The sequence below is a fragment of the Nansenia antarctica genome, assembly GCF_963989245.1.
Source record: "Nansenia antarctica genome assembly, chromosome: 1".
Lineage (NCBI taxonomy): Eukaryota > Metazoa > Chordata > Actinopteri > Argentiniformes > Microstomatidae > Nansenia > Nansenia antarctica.
Genome location: NC_137674.1, coordinates 103,713,741 through 103,732,970, shown reverse-complemented (window position 1 = coordinate 103,732,970; position 19,230 = coordinate 103,713,741). Strand labels below are relative to the sequence as shown.

At 50.3% G+C, this 19,230-nt stretch overlaps 2 protein-coding genes across 2 annotated transcripts in view; both read left to right on the top strand.

The window, feature by feature from the left end:
- six3a (SIX homeobox 3a) overlaps positions 1-19,230 on the top strand; it is a gene marked incomplete at both ends in the record, with an annotated part of 284,173 nt that overhangs the window by 66,203 nt on the left and 198,740 nt on the right. The gene's annotated exons all lie outside the window — the stretch shown is intronic.
- camkmt (calmodulin-lysine N-methyltransferase) overlaps positions 1-19,230 on the top strand; it is a gene marked incomplete at both ends in the record, with an annotated part of 111,081 nt that overhangs the window by 891 nt on the left and 90,960 nt on the right. The window contains 2 exons of the mRNA XM_080528771.1: positions 2,556-2,740; positions 2,845-2,909. Coding sequence (XP_080384897.1) covers positions 2,556-2,740; positions 2,845-2,909 — 250 coding nt within the window. The remainder of the gene's footprint in view (positions 1-2,555; positions 2,741-2,844; positions 2,910-19,230) is intronic.

The following is a 19,230-nucleotide window of genomic DNA, read 5'->3' as shown; positions in this document are numbered from 1 at the left end:
GCATTTCTCCATAGACAGTAGAGTTGTGTGTGTTTGTCCATAGACAGTAGTTGTGTGTATTTGTTCATAGACAGTAGAGTTGTGTGTATTTTGTGCATTTGTCCATAGACAGTATAGTTGTGTTGTATTTGTGCATTTGTCCATAGACAGTAGAGTTGTGTGTATTTGTGCATTTGTCCATAGACAGTCGAGTTGTGTTGTATTTGTGCATTTGTCCATAGACAGTAGAGTTGTGTTGTATTTGTGCATTTGTCCATAGACAGTAGAGTTGTGTGTATTTGTGCATTTGTCCATAGACAGTAGAGTTGTGTGTATTTGTGCATTTGTCCATAGACAGTAGAGTTGTGTTGTATTTGTGCATTTGTCCATAGACAGTAGAGTTGTGTGTATTTGTGTATTTGTCCATAGACAGTAGAGTTGTGTGAATTTGTGTATTTGTCCATAGACAGTAAATAGAGTTGAGTGTATTTGTGCATTTGTCCATAGACAGTAGAGTTGTGTGTATTTGTGCATTTGTCCATAGACAGTAGAGTTGTGTGTGTTTGTCCATAGACAGTAGTTGTGTGTATTTGTCCATAGACAGTAGAGTTGTGTTGTATTTGTGTATTTGTCCATAGACAGTAGAGTTGTGTGTGTTTGTCCATAGACAGTAGTTGTGTGTATTTGTTCATAGACAGTAGAGTTGTGTGTATTTTGTGCATTTGTCCATAGACAGTAGAGTTGTGTGTATTTGTGCATTTGTCCATAGACAGTAGAGTTGTGTTGTATTTGTGCATTTGTCCATAGACAGTAGAGTTGTGTTGTATTTGTGCATTTGTCCATAGACAGTAGAGTTGTGTGTATTTGTGCATTTATCCATAGACAGTAGAGTTGTGTGTATTTGTGCATTTGTCCATAGACAGTCGAGTTGTGTTGTATTTGTGCATTTGTCCATAGACAGTGGAGTTGTGTGTGTTTGTGCATTTGTCCATAGACAGTAGAGTTGTGTTGTATTTGTGCATTTGTCCATAGACAGTAGAGTTGTGTGTATTTTGTGCATTTGTCCATAGACAGTAGAGTTGTGTGTATTTGTGCATTTGTCCATAGACAGTAGAGTTGTGTGTATTTGTCCATAGACAGTAGAGTTGTGTGCATTTGTGCATTTGTCCATAGACAGTAGAGTTGTGTGTATTTGTCCATAGACAGTAGAGTTGTGTGTATTTGTCCATAGACAGTAGAGTTGTGTGTATTTGTGCATTTGTCCATAGACAGTAGAGTTGTGTGTATTTGTTCATAGACAGTAGAGTTGTGTGCATTTGTCCATAGACAGTAGAGTTGTGTGCATTTGTTCATAGACAGTAGAGTTGTGTGCATTTGTCCATAGACAGTAGAGTTGTGTGTATTTGTGCATTTGTCCATAGACAGTAGAGTTGTGTGTATTTGTCCATAGACAGTAGAGTTGTGTGCATTTGTTCATAGACAGTAGAGTTGTGTGCATTTGTCCATAGACAGTAGAGTTGTGTGTATTTGTGCATTTGTCCATAGACAGTAGAGTTGTGTGTATTTGTGCATTTGTCCATAGACAGTAGAGTTGTGTGTGTTTGTCCATAGACAGTAGAGTTGTGTGTATTTGTCCATAGACAGTAGAGTTGTGTGTATTTGTCCATAGACAGTAGAGTTGTGTGTGTTTGTCCATAGACAGTAGAGTTGTGTGTATTTGTTCATAGACAGTAGAGTTGTGTGTATTTGTTAAGACAGTATAGTTGTGTCTGTGTTCATAGACAACAGCTGAGGTGTGTGTGTGTGTGTGTGTGTGTGTGTGTGTGTGTGTGTGTGTGTGTGTGTGTGTTCACAGACAGTAGAGCTGTTCGGGGGGGGGGGGTTTGGGGGGGGGGTTTCGCGCTGGCCGAACTGTGGTAACTAAAACAGCACCACCGCTGCGCCACACTCCATCTGAAACACAGGACGACTTTGACAGAGCTGTCAACCCTGTTAATTAACTGTTGACTAATAGACCTCAGTACTCCTTCAGCTACTCCGCATTGCAGTGAAACCTGATTATTCGGTCACCTGCCTGACCTCAACAGTGTTGTCCTATACTTTCTCAATGGGTGACGACCGATGCTGGTCTGTGTACAGTAGAGGGGAGGTGGGTGGAGGTAGTCATCAGAGGACGCGCTCATTGTAATGCACAGAATACCTTTCCTCATTCCATTCCATTTGATTCCATTCCACAATGAGGACTGAGTACAGTACTGTGAATCCGGCTGTACAGTACGCTGCAACTCTCTCTCTCTCTCTCTTCTCAGAGAACCTCCCCCATCTCCCACGTGTGTGTGTACAGTATGTGTGTGTGTGTGTGTGTGTGTGTGTGTGTGTGTATCTTCTGTTTGTCAGTTTGGTCCGTTATGATGCTGATGGCTGTTCAGACTCTCAGGTGTGTGGTTTGGCAGGTGTTGAGCTTCCCTCTGGCCCTAGGTGTGTGTGTGTGTGTGTGTGTGTGTGTAGTCCTAGGTGTGTGTGTGTGTGTGTGTGTGTGTTGACCTCCCTGCTCTCTCTCTCTCTCCCTCCGTTAGGTGTTGCGGCAGAAGCAGCTGGACAGTCCGGAGGTCCACCAGGTGTCGGTGCGTCGGTTCTCCTCCTTCAACCTGTTCGTCCGGACCCGCGTGGCGCCACCGGAGACGGACCCGGACCGCCCCTCCGACGGGCCCTGGGTGCAGTACACAAGTGCCTCCTTACCACAGTACAGTGCCTTTCTCAGGTGGGTGGGCGCAAGGGGGAGGCGACACACACACACACACACACACACACACACACACACACACACAGTGTATTATTATATTCTCTGCTGTGTTTCTCCCCCAGAGATAACCTTGGGCCCATCAAAGTGGACGAGGTTCTCAACAGCTTCGACAACACCGGGAATGTCTGTGAGTACCTCCTGTGTGTGTGTGTGTGTGTGTGTGTGTGTGTGTGTGTGTGTGTGTGTACTACACACTGTTTTCTCCCCTGGTACAGCTGCTGTATCTCTCTGCTGTGTGGGTTTGAACACCGTCATGTCATGCAGTGTTGTGGTTAAATAGTGGAAGCCAACACACACACACACACACACACACACACACACACACACACACACACACACACATTGGCATCGCAAGGAGGTGGTGGGGAGAGGTGACGGGGGTCACGTTCTGTTCCGTCGTGGTGGCAATGGAAAAACCGGTGTGTGTGTGTGTGTTTGTGTGTCTTCCGGTCGCCCCCGGTAACAGCTGTCTCGGAGTCTTGTTGTGTTATGAAAGGCAGAGGCAACCGTCCTCTCCCCCATCCCCCCTGCCCCCCCCCCCCCCCCCCCTTCCCTGTCCCCCATCAATCATGAAAGGCTGCACCCCTCCGTTCTCCCCACTAGTAGGCAGCACTCACACACACACACACACACACACTGGTAGGGAGAGGTCCCTAAATCCCTCTTCCCCCCTCCTTCACCTCCACATAGCCCCTCCCCCTCCCCAAGCTCCTCCCCTCCCTCCAGGCCAGAGTCAGACGTGTCACGCCCTCTCTTCAGGGACATGATTGGTCAGTGTTATTCCTGTGGCTTCCTGGTGGGAGGGGCTTGGCGGTGACCCAGATGGCTCTACACCGGGGTCACGGCGGGGGTCACAGCGGGGGTCATTCCGGGGGTCATTCCGGGTCAGGGCTGGGGTGATTTATAGGTTAGGTCTGGAGCTTCAGGGGGGACTACACACACACACGCACATACACACACACACACACACACACACACACACACACACACACACACACACACACACACACACACACACACACACACACACACAAATATCTGTAGTGCTGCCTGTTTGTTTAGGTGTCCTGTTTGTGTAGGTCTCACCTCCTCATCTCCTCACCTCCTCATCTCCTCACCTCCTCACCTCCTCATCTCCTCATCTCCTCACCTCCTCACCTCCTCACCTCCTCACCTCCTCATCTCCTCACCTCCTCACCTCCTCATCTCCTCACCTCCTCATCTCCTCATCTCCTCATCTCCTCACCTCCTCATCTCCTCACCTCCTCACCTCCTCACCTCCTCACCTCCTCATCTCCTCACCTCCTCATCTCCTCACCTCCTCATCTCCTCATCTCCTCACCTCCTCATCTCCTCACCTCCTCATCTCCTCACCTCCTCACCTCCTCATCTCCTCATCTCCTCACCTCCTCATCTCCTCACCTCCTCATCTCCTCATCTCCTCACCTCCTCATCTCCTCACCTCCTCATCTCCTCACCTCCTCACCTCCTCATCTCCTCACCTCCTCATCTCCTCACCTCCTCACCTCCTCACCTCCTCACCTCCTCACCTCCTCATCTCCTACCTCCTCATCTCCTCATCTCCTCACCTCCTCATCTCCTACCTCCTCACCTCCTCACCTCCTCACCTCCTCATCTCCTCACCTCCTCACCTCCTCACCTCCTCACCTCCTCACCTCCTCATCTCCTCACCTCCTCACCTCCTCACCTCCTCACCTCCTCATCTCCTCATCTCCTCACCTCCTCATCTCCTCACCTCCTCACCTCCTCACCTCCTCATCTCCTCATCTCCTCATCTCCTCATCTCCTCACCTCCTCACCTCCTCACCTCCTCACCTCCTCATCTCCTCACCTCCTCACCTCCTCACCTCCTCACCTCCTCATCTCCTCATCTCCTCACCTCCTCACCTCCTCACCTCCTCACCTCCTCATCTCCTCACCTCCTCACCTCCTCATCTCCTCATCTCCTCATCTCCTCATCTCCTCATCTCCTACCTCCTCACCTCCTCATCTCCTCATCTCCTCATCTCCTCACCTCCTCATCTCCTCACCTCCTCACCTCCTCATCTCCTCACCTCCTCACCTCCTCATCTCCTCACCTCCTCATCTCCTCACCTCCTCACCTCCTCATCTCCTCACCTCCTCACCTCCTCACCTCCTCACCTCCTCATCTCCTCATCTCCTCACCTCCTCACCTCCTACCTCCTCACCTCCTCATCTCCTCATCTCCTCACCTCCTCACCTCCTCACCTCCTCATCTCCTCATCTCCTCACCTCCTCACCTCCTCACCTCCTCACCTCCTCATCTCCTCACCTCCTCATCTCCTCATCTCCTCACCTCCTCACCTCCTCACCTCCTCATCTCCTCACCTCCTCATCTCCTACCTCCTCATCTCCTCATCTCCTCATCTCCTCACCTCCTCACCTCCTCACCTCCTCATCTCCTCATCTCCTCACCTCCTCACCTCCTCACCTCCTACCTCCTCACCTCCTCACCTCCTCACCTCCTCATCTCCTCACCTCCTCATCTCCTCACCTCCTCATCTCCTCACCTTCTCACCTCCTCACCTCCTCACCTCCTCATCTCCTCATCTCCTCACCTCCTCATCTCCTCATCTCCTCACCTCCTCATCTCCTCATCTCCTCACCTCCTCATCTCCTCACCTCCTCATCTCCTCACCTCCTCATCTCCTCATCTCCTCATCTACTACCTCCTACCTCCTCATCTACTACCTCCTCATCTCCTCACCTCCTCACCTCCTCACCTCCTCATCTCCTCACCTCCTCACCTCCTCACCTCCTCACCTCCTCATCTCCTCACCTCCTCATCTCCTCATCTCCTACCTCCTCACCTCCTCACCTCCTCATCTCCTCATCTCCTCACCTCCTCACCTCCTCATCTCCTCACCTCCTCACCTCCTCACCTCCTCATCTCCTCATCTCCTCACCTCCTCATCTCCTCACCTCCTCACCTCCTCATCTCCTCATCTCCTCACCTCCTCACCTCCTCACCTCCTCACCTCCTCATCTCCTCACCTCCTCATCTCCTCACCTCCTCATCTCCTCACCTTCTCACCTCCTCATCTCCTCATCTCCTCACCTCCTCATCTCCTCATCTCCTCACCTCCTCATCTCCTCATCTCCTCATCTCCTCACCTCCTCATCTCCTCACCTCCTCATCTCCTCACCTCCTCATCTCCTCATCTCCTCACCTCCTCACCTCCTCATCTCCTCACCTCTTCATCTCCTCATCTCCTCATCTCCTCACCTCCTCACCTCCTCACCTCCTCACCTCCTCACCTCCTCATCTCCTCATCTCCTACTATCTATCTATCTTTCCATCCCATCTCCTCACCTCCTCATCTCCTCACCTCCTCACCTCCTCACCTCCTCATCTCCTCACCTCCTCACCTCCTCACCTCCTCATCTCCTCACCTCCTCACCTCCTCACCTCCTCACCTCCTCATCTCCTCATCTCCTCACCTCCTCATCTCCTCATCTCCTCACCTCCTCATCTCCTCATCTCCTCATCTCCTCACCTCCTCACCTCCTCACCTCCTCACCTCCTCACCTCCTCACCTCCTCACCTCCTCACCTCCTCATCTCCTCACCTCCTCACCTCCTCATCTCCTCACCTCCTCACCTCCTCATCTCCTCATCTCCTACTATCTATCTATCTTTCCATCCCTCCTGATTAACACAGTTTGACCTAGTGTGTTTCCTCTTGGAGGTAAACTGATACACAGCTGACTTGACTGGTGACAGAATAGTGCGTGTGTTCATGTGTGTGTGTGTGTGTGTGTGTGTGTGTGTGTGTGTGTGTGTGTGTGTGCGTGCGTGCGTGTGTTTGCGTGTGCGTGCACGCGCGTGCACATATGTGCGTTCGTTGGTGCCCGTGCATGCGTTTGTGTGTGCGCGCATTTGTGTGTGTGTGTGTATTGGGGGAGGAGGAGGGGGTTCCGCTTGGCTGTAGAAGGAATGTTGAGGGATTCCATCTCCGTTCCCCTGACTGACCCCCCCCAGCTGCTGTTGTCCATATAGATATCAGGGTCCATGATCGGCCTCGGGATTAACCGGGAGAGGAGAGGAGAGGAGAGGAGGGGAGAGGAGGGGAGGGGAGGGGATGTGGAGGAGAGGAGGGGAGTGGGGGGAGAGGAGAGCAAAGCAGAGGAAGTGGAGACGAGAGGAGAGGAGCAGAGGAGAGGTGGTGGTGGTGGTGGTGGAGGAGGGTGGGTTGAGGGTTCTACCCCCCCCCCCCCCTCCCTCTCTCTCTCAGGCAGCAGACCAGGGTCACCTCTAGGCCTTTCAGTCCCTCCTCTCAACCACCGCTAATTGATCTCACGCATTGGTAGGCCCAAACATCTCCCTGTCAGAAAGGCTCTGGGGGGGTGGGGGGTGGGGGGGGGTTATTGTCTGAAGAAGGGGGTGCTCCTTGCCCTTGTGTTAGCTGCCCACCCCCCCCCCCCCCCCTCATCCCCTCATCCCTAAATCCCCCCCCTGAGGTGAGTACATGCACAAATCCTCGGGGTCCCTCTTCTCCTGAATGGTCGCCCAAAACGCTGCCCTGGATTAGCTCTGTTAATGTCTGTTGTTAGTCTAGGTGTCCCTTGCACACGGCAGGAGGGAGGGGTGGTGGGGGGGAGGGGGGGGGAGAGGAGTGAAGAGGAGGGGAGAGGAGAGGAGAGAAGAGGGGAAGGGGAGGAGGGGAAGGGAAGGGGGGGGGAGAGGAGGAGAGGGGAGGGGAAGAGGGGAAGGGGAGAGGAGGGGAGGGGAGGGAAGGGAAGGGAAGGAAAGGGAAGGAGGGGGCGGAGGGGAAGGGAATGGAGCGGAGGCGAGGAGAGGAGGGAGAGGAGAGGAGAGGAGAGGAGAGGAGAGGAGAGGAGGGGAGGGGAGGAGGGATGTAGGGGAGATGTTTGGGGTGTAGCAGTACTTGATTCCTGGAGGATGAAGGTTTCAGGACACGACTGCTGCCTGGGTCTGGAGAGTCACGAGTCTCTCTCTATATCACTTTCATTCTCTCTCTCCCTCTCTCATTCTCTCTCTCCTTTCCCTCCGCTGTCACGTGACTAATACTACACACTTTGGTGTGTGTGTGTGCGTCTGTCTGTGTGTGTTTGAGTGTGGCAGTGATGAGCCTGGTGGATCAGGGGCAGAGGTCCTCTCAGGGTTCAACTCAGAAGGGCTCATGAAACTCAGGGGTTAATCAGGCCCCTCCATACAGCACCAGGAAACCCAGGGGTTAATCGGGCCCCTCCATACAGAACCAGGAAACCCAGGGGTTAATCAGGCCCCACCATACAGCACTAGTCATTGTCACTGTGCATACAACTCTGCTAGTCTCTCCATCATCCTCATTACCCATTCACATCACCCCTCCTGCTGTCTGCTAAGCCAAGTGCTTACATGGCACCACCCTGTGTGTGTGTGTGTGTGTGTGTGTGTGTGTGTGTGTGTGTGTGTGTGTGTGTGGGGGGGTGGATGTGTGGGTGTGTGTGTGGGTGTGTGTGTGGGTGTGTGCGCGTGTGTGTGTGTGTGTGTTTGTGTGTGTATGTGCGTGTATATATGTGTGTGTGTTTGTACTTTGTATATGTATGTACATGTGTGTCTGTGTCTGTGTGTGTGTGTATGTGTACGTGTGTGTATATATAGGTGTATTTGTATGTGTACGTGTGTGTGTGTTTGTACGTGCGTGTATATGTGTGTATGTGTGTGTTTGTATATGTATGTGTGTGTCTGTGTGTGTCCAATTTCCCCAATGGTTGATCCAGTTCTGATGCTCTACTACGATCACCCTCAGAAGGTGTGCTGTGTTTGTGTGTGTGTGTGTGTGTGTGTGTGTGTGTGTATGGGTGTACGTGTGTGTGTGTGTGTGGGTGAGTGTGTCTCTGTGTGTATTGGTGGCACAGTTTGTGTGTGTATTGTGTGTGTGTGTGTGTGTGTGTGTATATACATGTGTGCTTTAAGAGGTGCCCCCTGTGGCCTTCTCTTGTGCCAGCCCCTCTAACAGCCCCTGTTTGCATAATTATGCTAATTAGCTCTGCCATAATGCTAATTATAGTTCGTTAGGCACAGTGGCAGGAAACTGGGGAGTGTGTGTGTGTGTGTGTGTGTGTGTGTGTGTGTGTGTGTGTGTGTGTGTGTGTGTGTGTGTGTGTGTGTGTGGGGTGTGTGTGTGTGTGTGTGTGTGTGTGTGTGTGCAGGAGACCAGCAGCGCTGACACACAGCAACTCTTAACTCTTGTGTTGGTGACAGTTAATTAGTGCTCCCCTGTGTACTGTTTATAGGCTATACACCATACTCCATGACAAACCTCTGACCTGACACAGAAATACACTGGCACACACACACACACACACACACACACACACACACACACTACAGCAATACACTTGCTCAATCAAACAGACACACACACAGACACACTTCTCTTCTTCTTCCATCGAAATCCAATGACGACGTCCACTCCTTTGAGTTAAGGTGAGACAGTTAGGGTGAGACAGTTAGGGGAGACAGTTATGAATGAATGAATGAATGAATGAATGAATGGTCTTTATTGTCATTGCTATAGTACAGGTACCAAACAACGAAATTTGGGAGGGGTGGCTCCCCTGGTGCTAGGAAAGAAAAAAAAACTAAAAAAACAAGAAGGGAAAGGAGCTGGTTTACATAAATAAAGGCTATGTACACTATCCACTATACCAGAGGTTCCCAAACTTTTTTTAACCAAGGCACCCCTGAAGCTTTCCCCCTTCTCCAAGGCACCCCAACTCTACGAAGATTTTAAAAATGCCTCGGAGCTTAAACTAAAAACAATACACGATGAATTGGTTTGAAAATGTGTGTTTATAATACATAAGTATTGCCCCAATTAATTTTAACAAGATAATAAAAGTCATAAATGAACTGTAATGGATGGGCAAGAATGCATAGGTCAGTCAAACTATCGCTAAATTAAATAAAATTGTGGCCCTCAAGGATTGTACAATATGGGAGGAGACTCAGAGGGAATTCTTCACACAAATAAAATATCAAAGGCCTGTATAATCAATCAATGGAACAATGCTTTTTTGGGGGGCTTAAAATAATGCCTTAAAATGTAATTCTCATTTCAATGCTCATTCTGAGATTATTATTTCACATCTGAACCAAACGGGTAACTCACAACTATAATAATTTAACAATAATAATCATGACAGAATTGTAAAAATTGAGAGAAATACAAAACAAAGAAATATGTTGTGCGCATTAGTGGGACACATGCGCCTGCTTTTGGGAGCAGAGTCTCTTTATGCGGGGAGAGATAGTGGACAGCGCGACACGCAGGTCCTGTTCCACTGACAGTCGCGTGCGTGTCTTGTTCTTGACGTATGCTAGAGAAGAAAAAGCCAGCTCGCACAAGTAGGAGGTTGGGAAGGGTAAAAGCACCTTGATGGCGCTCTCTGAGAGAGATGGATATTCATGTCCCACAAGCAGTCAAAACCTATCCAAACCTAGCTCACCATGTTTGAGCTTCAGTGTGCGGTCCATAATGAGCTCTGCCAGTTCATCTTGAGCTTTGCTGCTCAAACTAGCGGCTGATGCTGATGAGAGGGGGTTGAACGGATCCCGGAGCCAGTCGAAGTCTTCGTTCATTGGAGGGAAATAGGACTCAAATCTCTCCTCCAGCATACGTAGGTGCGCAGCGATCAGATTCAAGAAAGACGCTGACTTGTGTGCTGCGTCATTGGCCGTCAACGTAAACATTTCAATGTTTTTCTTGGCCACCCCGTCTTGCCACCGTCTCAATTTGGATCGGAATCCGTTCAGTTTGTCTGTCGCTGTCAGGATATTCTCAGCCTTCCCTTGCATTTTTATGTTGAGGTCATTAAGGTGGCTGAAAATATCTGCCAGATAAGCAAGCTTAATCCACCACGATTCATCTTCACATTTTGTTTGTATGGCAAGTCGTGCTCACTGACAAAAGTTATCAGTTCATCTCGGAGCTCATAGACACGGGATAACACCTTGCCCCGCGACAGCCAGCGGACCTCTGTGTGTAATAAGAGCCCCTCATGCTCGGACCCCATCTCATTGCACAATGTGCTGAACGGCCGTGACTTCAGCGGGCGTGATTTTACATAATTAACCATTTTCACCGCATGGTCCAAGACTTCAGTGAGGAGTAGTTAGTTAGTAACTAGTAGGCCTAGTTAGTAAATTAATATCTTTCAAATCTGAGAAATATATATTTTATTTGCTTATGAACTCCATTGCACATGTAATAAACAAACGTTTATTCATGTATTATTATTATAATTTTATATTATTATTTTTTTAATTATTTTTTTTACGAGCAGATTTGGCGGCACCCCCGGACAGGTGCCGCGGCACCCACTTTGGGAACCTCTGCACTATACTATACTGTACAGATAAAACACTGTGCTGTACTCTATGCTATGCTATACCTATTCTAACATTTCCTATTTCTCTGCAACCTTATGTACCCTAGGGTTGTCATATTGCACATAGTGTTATTGCACATTCATTTAAAGTGTCGCAGTTTGCAGGCTTGAAATGTACACATTTGTGCCTCAGCACTACACCTGATTTTTCAATCCAGCCGCTGCCATCAATCCGTCCAGACTGTCCAGGGCCCAGAACCTAGGTCTTTGCTGTGTTCAGGGCCTGGATGGCCCTGGGGTAGAAGCTGAGCTTCAGTCTGTTTGTCCTTGCGGCCATGGTCCTGTACCGCCTGTTCGAGGGCAGCCGGGCAAAGTGTTCGTACCCAGGGTGGGATGGGTCTCTGGAGATCTTGGAGGCCTTCCTGAGGCAGCGTGTGTTGTACAGCTCTTCCAGAGAGGGGAGGGGGGCGCCGGTGATCTTCTGGGCTGTTCTCACGACTCTCTGTAGCGCATTTCTCTCTGCGGCTGTGCAGCTGGAGAACCAGTTGCAGATGCAGTAGGTGAGGATGCTCTACCGCGTAGCGGTAGAAGGCCACCAGTATCTCCTGCTTGTTGTGGTCCTTCCTGAGGACTCTCAGGAAGAAGAGCCGCTGTTGTGCCTTCTTGATGATGGCTGCTGTGTTGTTCTTCCAGGACAGGTCATCCCAGTGTTTCCTCTACATGCATTTATTGGTGGCGGGCCGCCACGAATGAATTTCCTCCGCCACGAATTGATTCAGTCCACAAAACAAAACAAAAAAAAGTTCTAAAAAAAAAAAAAAAAAGAAATCTGGACATTTTAGCTGATTAAAATATATTTGATCCTAGATCAGCGCTATAATGGATGTTGACTAAAAGTGCACCTAAATCCACGCCCATCTCTCTCTAACCGCTGATCCAAAATCAGATTAATGACATTCAGTTGATGACGTGACACAAGGGCTCCTGATTGGTCTAAATGTGAACTGTGGTATTATTGTTATTGTGTACAGGCCACCGTAGTGACATCAGGGGGGTATTCCATCAACATCGCTAAAGGGAAAATCCAGGTTTAGTCTGATAAATCTTGCGAGAGTTCTTAAAAATATCCAGGCATATTCTGATAGGTCTCGCGAGAGTTATCAAAAATAAGCCAAGATTTTCCTTTAGCGACGTTGATGGAATACCCCCCAGGTCAGGTGGGCAGGTTACGACGAGACAACAAGAGACCGGTATTGTAGAGCTTACAGAGCGAGTTAAAATAAAGACACTTACATTGAAATACAGAAGGACTCACGTGTATGTTTAATAGAATAACACGACATGGTGTCAGAAGTCCTGTAAGTGAGTGTTAAGAGTTAGATCGGCCGACAAGTGTCATTTGAGCTCGTGACGGTGAGAAGGGAGAAGAAAAAATGGATGCTAATGCTAACGCGGGAGCAGCTGCAGTCCAGAGAGCTTCTTCGAAAAATTAAATGAAAACAGCGACAGATGGATGGATTTTTCAAGAAAAAAGATGTCCCAGACACTTCAAACATTGCTGAAGCTAGCAGTGGCTATGAGCGACCCGAAACTGCATGGCTGGCAGGACCAAAGAAGCTAGGTGGTGGATCAGCTAACAGCGTTTATGGCGTGGTACCACCACCACCACCAGCTACAACTACAACTACAGCGGGAGAGCCATCAGCATCGGCTAGCTGTGTTGGTGTATCAGCAGACATTAGCAAGTCAAAAAACTATTCTTATGTGCCGTCACTTTAGCAACGACACAGGATTGTCAAGGGGAAAAGAAGGGGAGACGATTTTTTTATTGGCAACGGAATTACATGCTGGAAAAACATGCAGCTAAAATTTAGGGAACATTTGGACCTTCAGAGACACACGGGAGAAGTACGGGAAAACAGGGCTGATGTGGGTGTCATCAAAGGTAAGAGTTTGTTTTCTTTAACTCAGCTGATACTCAGCTGTTTACCGAATGCTCCATCTGACTGTGATTTTAGTTCTGTAATGTGGTGGGTTGACATAATTCACGCACGGAACTATAGGTTGAGAGTATTGTTCCGTCCGCAGTTGAGTGCGTAGTACCCAAGTTGTTTAGACTGTTCTATTTACTGCTTGAGTGTGTTGTTGACAATCGTTCATGTCCTTCATTAAACGTTTAGCTTTGTCATTTGATACGCCGCCTACGACTACCATCTCTCTGCACTACAGCAAACAGTTAATCAGTAACGTTAGCCGCTTTTGTGCTCATGTAGGCCTACTTCGTATTATATTATAGCTGATGATCTTTGTGTGTGTGTATGTGACTGTCAGTCACAAGTTTATATTCTGTATATTCATAAAAAAAAAAATGGCCATCCTTTAGTTTTGGCTGAAATGAGGTCGTTGTTTTTGAAAAAAAAAAGAAAGAAAAAATATCGCGCGCGCGGTCAGGGGTATCCGCCACCAATGTAAAAATTCCTGGAGGAAACACTGCAGGTCCCTGGGGGGACCCAGTGCTGAGTCTGAGGGCTGTGGAGGTGTGGGAGCCCACCCGCACCCTCTGGGGGCGGTCGGACAGGAAGTCCTTGATCCATGCACATAAGAGTGTGATAGTCCCAGGTCTAGTAGTTTGGTCACTAGCCTGTCTGGAAGGATGGTGTTGAAGGCAGAGCTGAAGTCCACAAAGAGCAGTCTCGCGTAGTTGTTTCCCCTCTTCAGGTGGGATAGAGTGGAGTGGAGAGTCGTCGCGATGGCGTCCTCTGTAGACCTGTGGGCTCTGTAGGCGAACTGGTATGGATCCAGGTTGGGCGGGAGGCGTGTGACTATGTGGGCCCGGACTAGGGTTGGGTACCGAAAATCGGTACCGGTAGGTACCGGTTACTTTACATTCGGTATGTACCCGTACCGAATCGCAAAGGAGATTTCGGTGCCTCATTTCGGTACTTTTCTATCTCGCGACGTCACATCGCCTGTTAAATTTCCACTCAGTGAAAGCAGCGAGTACGGAAGGATAACGAGAAGGTTGCTAATAGCAACTTCCGCTAGCGGGTTGGCGTAACGCGACGCTCGACTTATGGGTGCGTTCTGTAAACTCGTTCTGGAATTCTGATCACCACTCGTGGAATGCCTTCTGTCCAATCAAATGACTTGCTCCCCTTATGACGTCGGGCCCAGTGTGCGCTGCGACGCTCTCAGAGCGAGTTTACGAACGCAAGCCTTTGATTGGACAGTGCACTCCAGGATTCGACGCGTCTGTTGATGACGTTTGCGGATGTGTGGCTGCGTCTCTGCGAGGAGGACAACATGATCGGGGATCTCTTGATATTCGGGTACTGTCCTTATCCTACTACTGTGTCTGAAAAATCAATCGTCATGTATCATGGACCAGAGAGGGGGAGGGGAGTAGTAGCTGAGCGGCAACAGAGTTTGGATTTTGACCAGGTGGAGGGCTCCAGTTTATCAGAGTTATATTTCCTCTTGGTTCTGGGGGCTATGCAGGCCTCTTCACTAGATCCCTTTTCTAAGAATATTCTGATGTCCTTGAGGGGCTGCCGAACAAGTGTGTACTCGTATTCGACATCAGTACCAACGATAGGCACCCCCAGCTTAATGGAGTCCCCAAGGCTCAGGAGTTTTATTTTCATTTATTTTAATTTGAGTGTATATTTAACTAATATATATTGTGCCTCAGCAATAAAAAAAGTGAAAAGCTGTTTAATGTTGTCGACCGTGTTATTATTATATACAGTATATATATATATGTAATTTAAAAAAATCAAAAGTACCGAATTAAGTACCGTTTTGGTACCGGTACCGTTTTTAAAGTATCGGTTAGGTACCGGTACCGGATAAAACCCAAACGGTACCCAACCCTAGCCCGGACTAGTTTCTCGAAGCACTTCATGATGATTGGTGTGAGTGCCACCGGGCGGTAGTCGTTTAGGCAGCTCACCGTGCTTTTCTTCGGGACTGGGATGATAGTTGAGGTTTTCAGGCAGGGTGGTCGGCGCAGTCCCTCAGCACCCGTCCCAGGACGCCATCCGGCCCTGAGGCTTTCCTGGGGTCCACCGCCTTCAGCACGCGTCTCACTTCATGCTCTGTGAGGGTGAGGCTGCTGAGAGCTGGAGAGAGTGGTGTTTGTGTTGTGGTTACCTCCGTTCGCCCCTCGTCGAACCGGGCGTAGAAGGAGTTCAGCTTTTCCGCCAGCAGGGGGTCGTCCTCTGCGGCTGTGAGCCTGTTGGCTGTTAAGGTGAGACAGTTCGGGTGAGACAGTTAAGGTGAGACAGTTAGGGTGAGACAGTCTGAGATAACTGCTCATACCTGGCCTTAGTGGGTACATTTACTGAGTGTTTGGCGCATGTGTGTGTGTGTGTGTGTTTGTAGCATTGGCTAGCTGTAGCATTGGCTGACTGTAGCATTGGCTAGCTGTGGTGTTTGCTAACTATATCATTAGCGAGCGATATCAGCTGTGGAATTGGCTAGCTGGATAATTGGCTAGCTGTAGAATTGGCGAACTGTAGCGTTGGCAAGCTGTGGCATTGGCTAAATATAGCATTGGCTGTAGGGCTGTAGGTTGGAGTACTCAGGCAAATATTTGTTATATTTATAAATGATAACATGGTTGAGTCATGTGGAAAGGTTTGTCAGCGATGGATGTCATACTTCCTCATATATACATGTGTGAAAGTAGCTGGACAATGGAGTGTAAGTCAGTGGGAGATATCTAAAATGGTGTCACAAATATTTGTATCCCTGTGTATGGGTATTTTTTCAACAAGGTGGAGGAATTCTGCGGTAACTATCTGGCTCCTCCTCTCTCTCTGGCTCCTCCTCTCTCTCTCTGGCCCCTCCTCCTCTCTCTGGCCCCTCCTCTCTCTCTGGCTCCTCCTCTCTCTCTCTCTGGCTCCTCCTCCTCCTCTCTCTGGCCCCTCCTCTCTCTCTGGCTCCTCCTCTCTCTCTCTCTGGCTCCTCCTCCTCTCTCTCTGGCCCCTCCTCTCTCTCTCTGGCTCCTCCTCCTCTCTCTCTCTGGCTCCTCCTCTCTCTCTCTGGCTCCTCCTCTCTCTCTCTGGCTCCTCCTCTCTCTCTCTGGCTCCTCCTCTCTCTCTCTGGCCCCTCCTCTCTCTCTCTGGCCCCTCCTCTCTCTCTGGCTCCTCCTCCTCTCTCTCTGGCTCCTCCTCCTCTCTCTCCAGCTCCTCCTCTCTCTCTGGCTCCTCCTCCTCTCTCTCTGGCTCCTCCTCCTCTCTCTCTGGCTCCTCCTCCTCTCTCTCTGGCTCCTCCTCCTCTCTCTCTGGCTCCTCCTCCTCTCTCTCTGGCTCCTCCTCTCTCTCTCTCTGGCTCCTCCTCCTCTCTCTCTGGCTCCTCCTCCTCTCTCTCTGGCTCCTCCTCCTCTCTCTCTCTGGCTCCTCCTCTCTCTCTCTGGCTCCTCCTCTCTCTCTCTGGCTCCTCCTCTCTCTCTCTGGCTCCTCCTCTCTCTCTCTGGCCCCTCCTCTCTCTCTCTGGCCCCTCCTCTCTCTCTGGCTCCTCCTCCTCTCTCTCTGGCTCCTCCTCCTCTCTCTCCAGCTCCTCCTCTCTCTCTGGCTCCTCCTCCTCTCTCTCTGGCTCCTCCTCCTCTCTCTCTGGCTCCTCCTCCTCTCTCTCTGGCTCCTCCTCCTCTCTCTCTGGCTCCTCCTCCTCTCTCTGGCTCCTCCTCTCTCTCTGGCTCCTCCTCCTCTCTCTCTGGCTCCTCCTCCTCTCTCTCTGGCTCCTCCTCCTCTCTCTCTGGCTCCTCCTCTCTCTCTCTGGCTCCTCCTCTCTCTCTGGCTCCTCCTCCTCTCTCCAGCTCCTCCTCTCTCTCTGGCTCCTCCTCCTCTCTCTCTGGCTCCTCCTCCTCTCTCTCTGGCTCCTCCTCCTCTCTCTCTGGCTCCTCCTCCTCTCTCTGGCTCCTCCTCTCTCTCTCTGGCTCCTCCTCTCTCTCTCTGGCTCCTCCTCTCTCTCTGGCCCCTCCTCTCTCTCTCTGGCTCCTCCTCTCTCTCTCTGGCTCCTCCTCTCTCTCTCTGGCTCCTCCTCTCTCTCTCTCTGGCTCCTCCTCTCTCTCTGGCTCCTCCTCCTCTCTCTCTGGCTCCTCCTCTTTTTCTGGCTCCTCCTCTCTCTCTCTCTGGCTCCTCCTCTCTCTCTCTGGCTCCTCCTCCTCTCTCTCTGGCTCCTCCTCTCTCTCTGGCTCCTCCTCTCTCTCTGGCTCCTCCTCCTCTCTCTCTGGCTCCTCCTCCTCTCTCTCTGGCTCCTCCTCCTCTCTCTGGCTCCTCCTCTCTCTCTGGCTCCTCCTCTCTCTCTGGCTCCTCCTCTCTCTCTGGCTCCTCCTCTCTCTCTGGCTCCTCCTCCTCTCTCTCTGGCTCCTCCTCTCTCTCTGGCTCCTCCTCTCTCTCTGGCTCCTCCTCTCTCTCTGGCCCCTCCTCTCTCTCTCTGGCTCCTCCTCTCTCTCTCTGGCTCCTCCTCCTCTCTCTGGCTCCTCCTCCTCTCTCTCTGGCTCCTCCTCTTTTTCTGGCTCCTCCTCTCTTTCTGGCTCCTCTCTTTCTGACTCAGAGGAGGAAGGTACCTGTTGACTTAATTGAAGGTAATTGGTTTTCTTCCTCCCCACCTCCTCCTCTTTCTCCATCCCTATATACCTTGAGAGAAGAACAGGGGTTTTGTTGGAGATGAATAGGCTGAAAGGAGCTCAGGCAACTGTCTCCACCCTGTGTCCAAATTAACATGTAACTGGACACTCCCGCACGCACGCACACACACACACACACACACACACACACACACACACACACATACACACACACACTGTAGACTACCCCCTGCTGTAAATAGTCTATGAATACAATAGCTATTGAAGTCAAGCCCTTGGGCGTAGTCCAGTCCAGCGTGGGGGGGGGGGGGGTTAGGGGTTAGTGCCAGGCCTAATGAAGGTGCTAGATGGCGGGGGGCTTTGGAACCTGAGCGTAGCCAATGGGCATGAGGATTAGAGAGAGAGCGTAGCCAATGAGAAGAGGGATTAGTGAGGAAATGAAGGTGTGTAGACTGCATTGTTAGACGAGTAATACTGAGGTAATTACAAAGACATACTTTAGCCAGCCAGCCAGCTCTCCCCCTCTCTCTCTCTCCCCCCTCTCTCTCTCTCTCTCTCTCTCTGTCTTCTTTCTCTTTTCTTCTGTTGCAAAGGTTTTCTTTTCCTTCAGTCAGGAATTAGAGGGCAAAATGAAAGAGGGAAGAGAATGGAAGTAATAACACCCTCGGAAACCGCACACCCCAGACGGGCTCAAATTAATTGGATTTTTCTCTACTTTAGTCACCACTGCCCCACCTCCTCCTTCACCCAAATCCCCCCCATCCTCCGCCCCCCCCCCCCCCCCCCCCCCCCCCCACCCCTCACCTCCGCCCATGCGTGCTGTTCGCCCCTATGGTCAGAGAGACTCTCTCTCGTGAGTGTGTTTCCTGTGGCCAGGGGGGTCTCACGCCTGCTGCCCCTCCATCGCCACGCCGACACTGTGTCACCTGACATCCAACCAGACACAGTGATTGATTAATCGATCCACCGTCGATCCGTTGACACTGTGATGATGAAGATGAAGATGAAGATGAGGGGGATGTGGAGAGTTTGAGGCAGGTAGAGAGGCGAGTTTGAGGCAGGTGTGCGTGTGTGTGCGTGTGAGTGTTTGTGTGTGTTTGGGGGGGGGGGGGGTAAGTCTGAATGACCTGCTGTTGACCAGTCCACCGTAGGGGAAAGAGAGAGCAACTACACTGTAAGTGAGGCCCGAAAACGTGTGTGTGCGTGTCTGTGCGTTTGCGTTTGCTTGTATGTGTGTTTGTATGTGTGTTTGTGTGTGTTTGTATGTGTGTTTGTATGTGTGTTTGTATGTGTTTGTATGTGTGTTTGTATGTGTGTTTGTATGTGTGTTTGTATGTGTGTTTGTGTGTTTGTGTGTGTGTCTGTGTCCTCCGATTAGAGAGATAAGTGATTAGTGCATGGTGGTTAATTAGCGCCTATTTGCTTCAGTGGAGTGTGTCGTCACACACACACACACACACACACACACACAAACA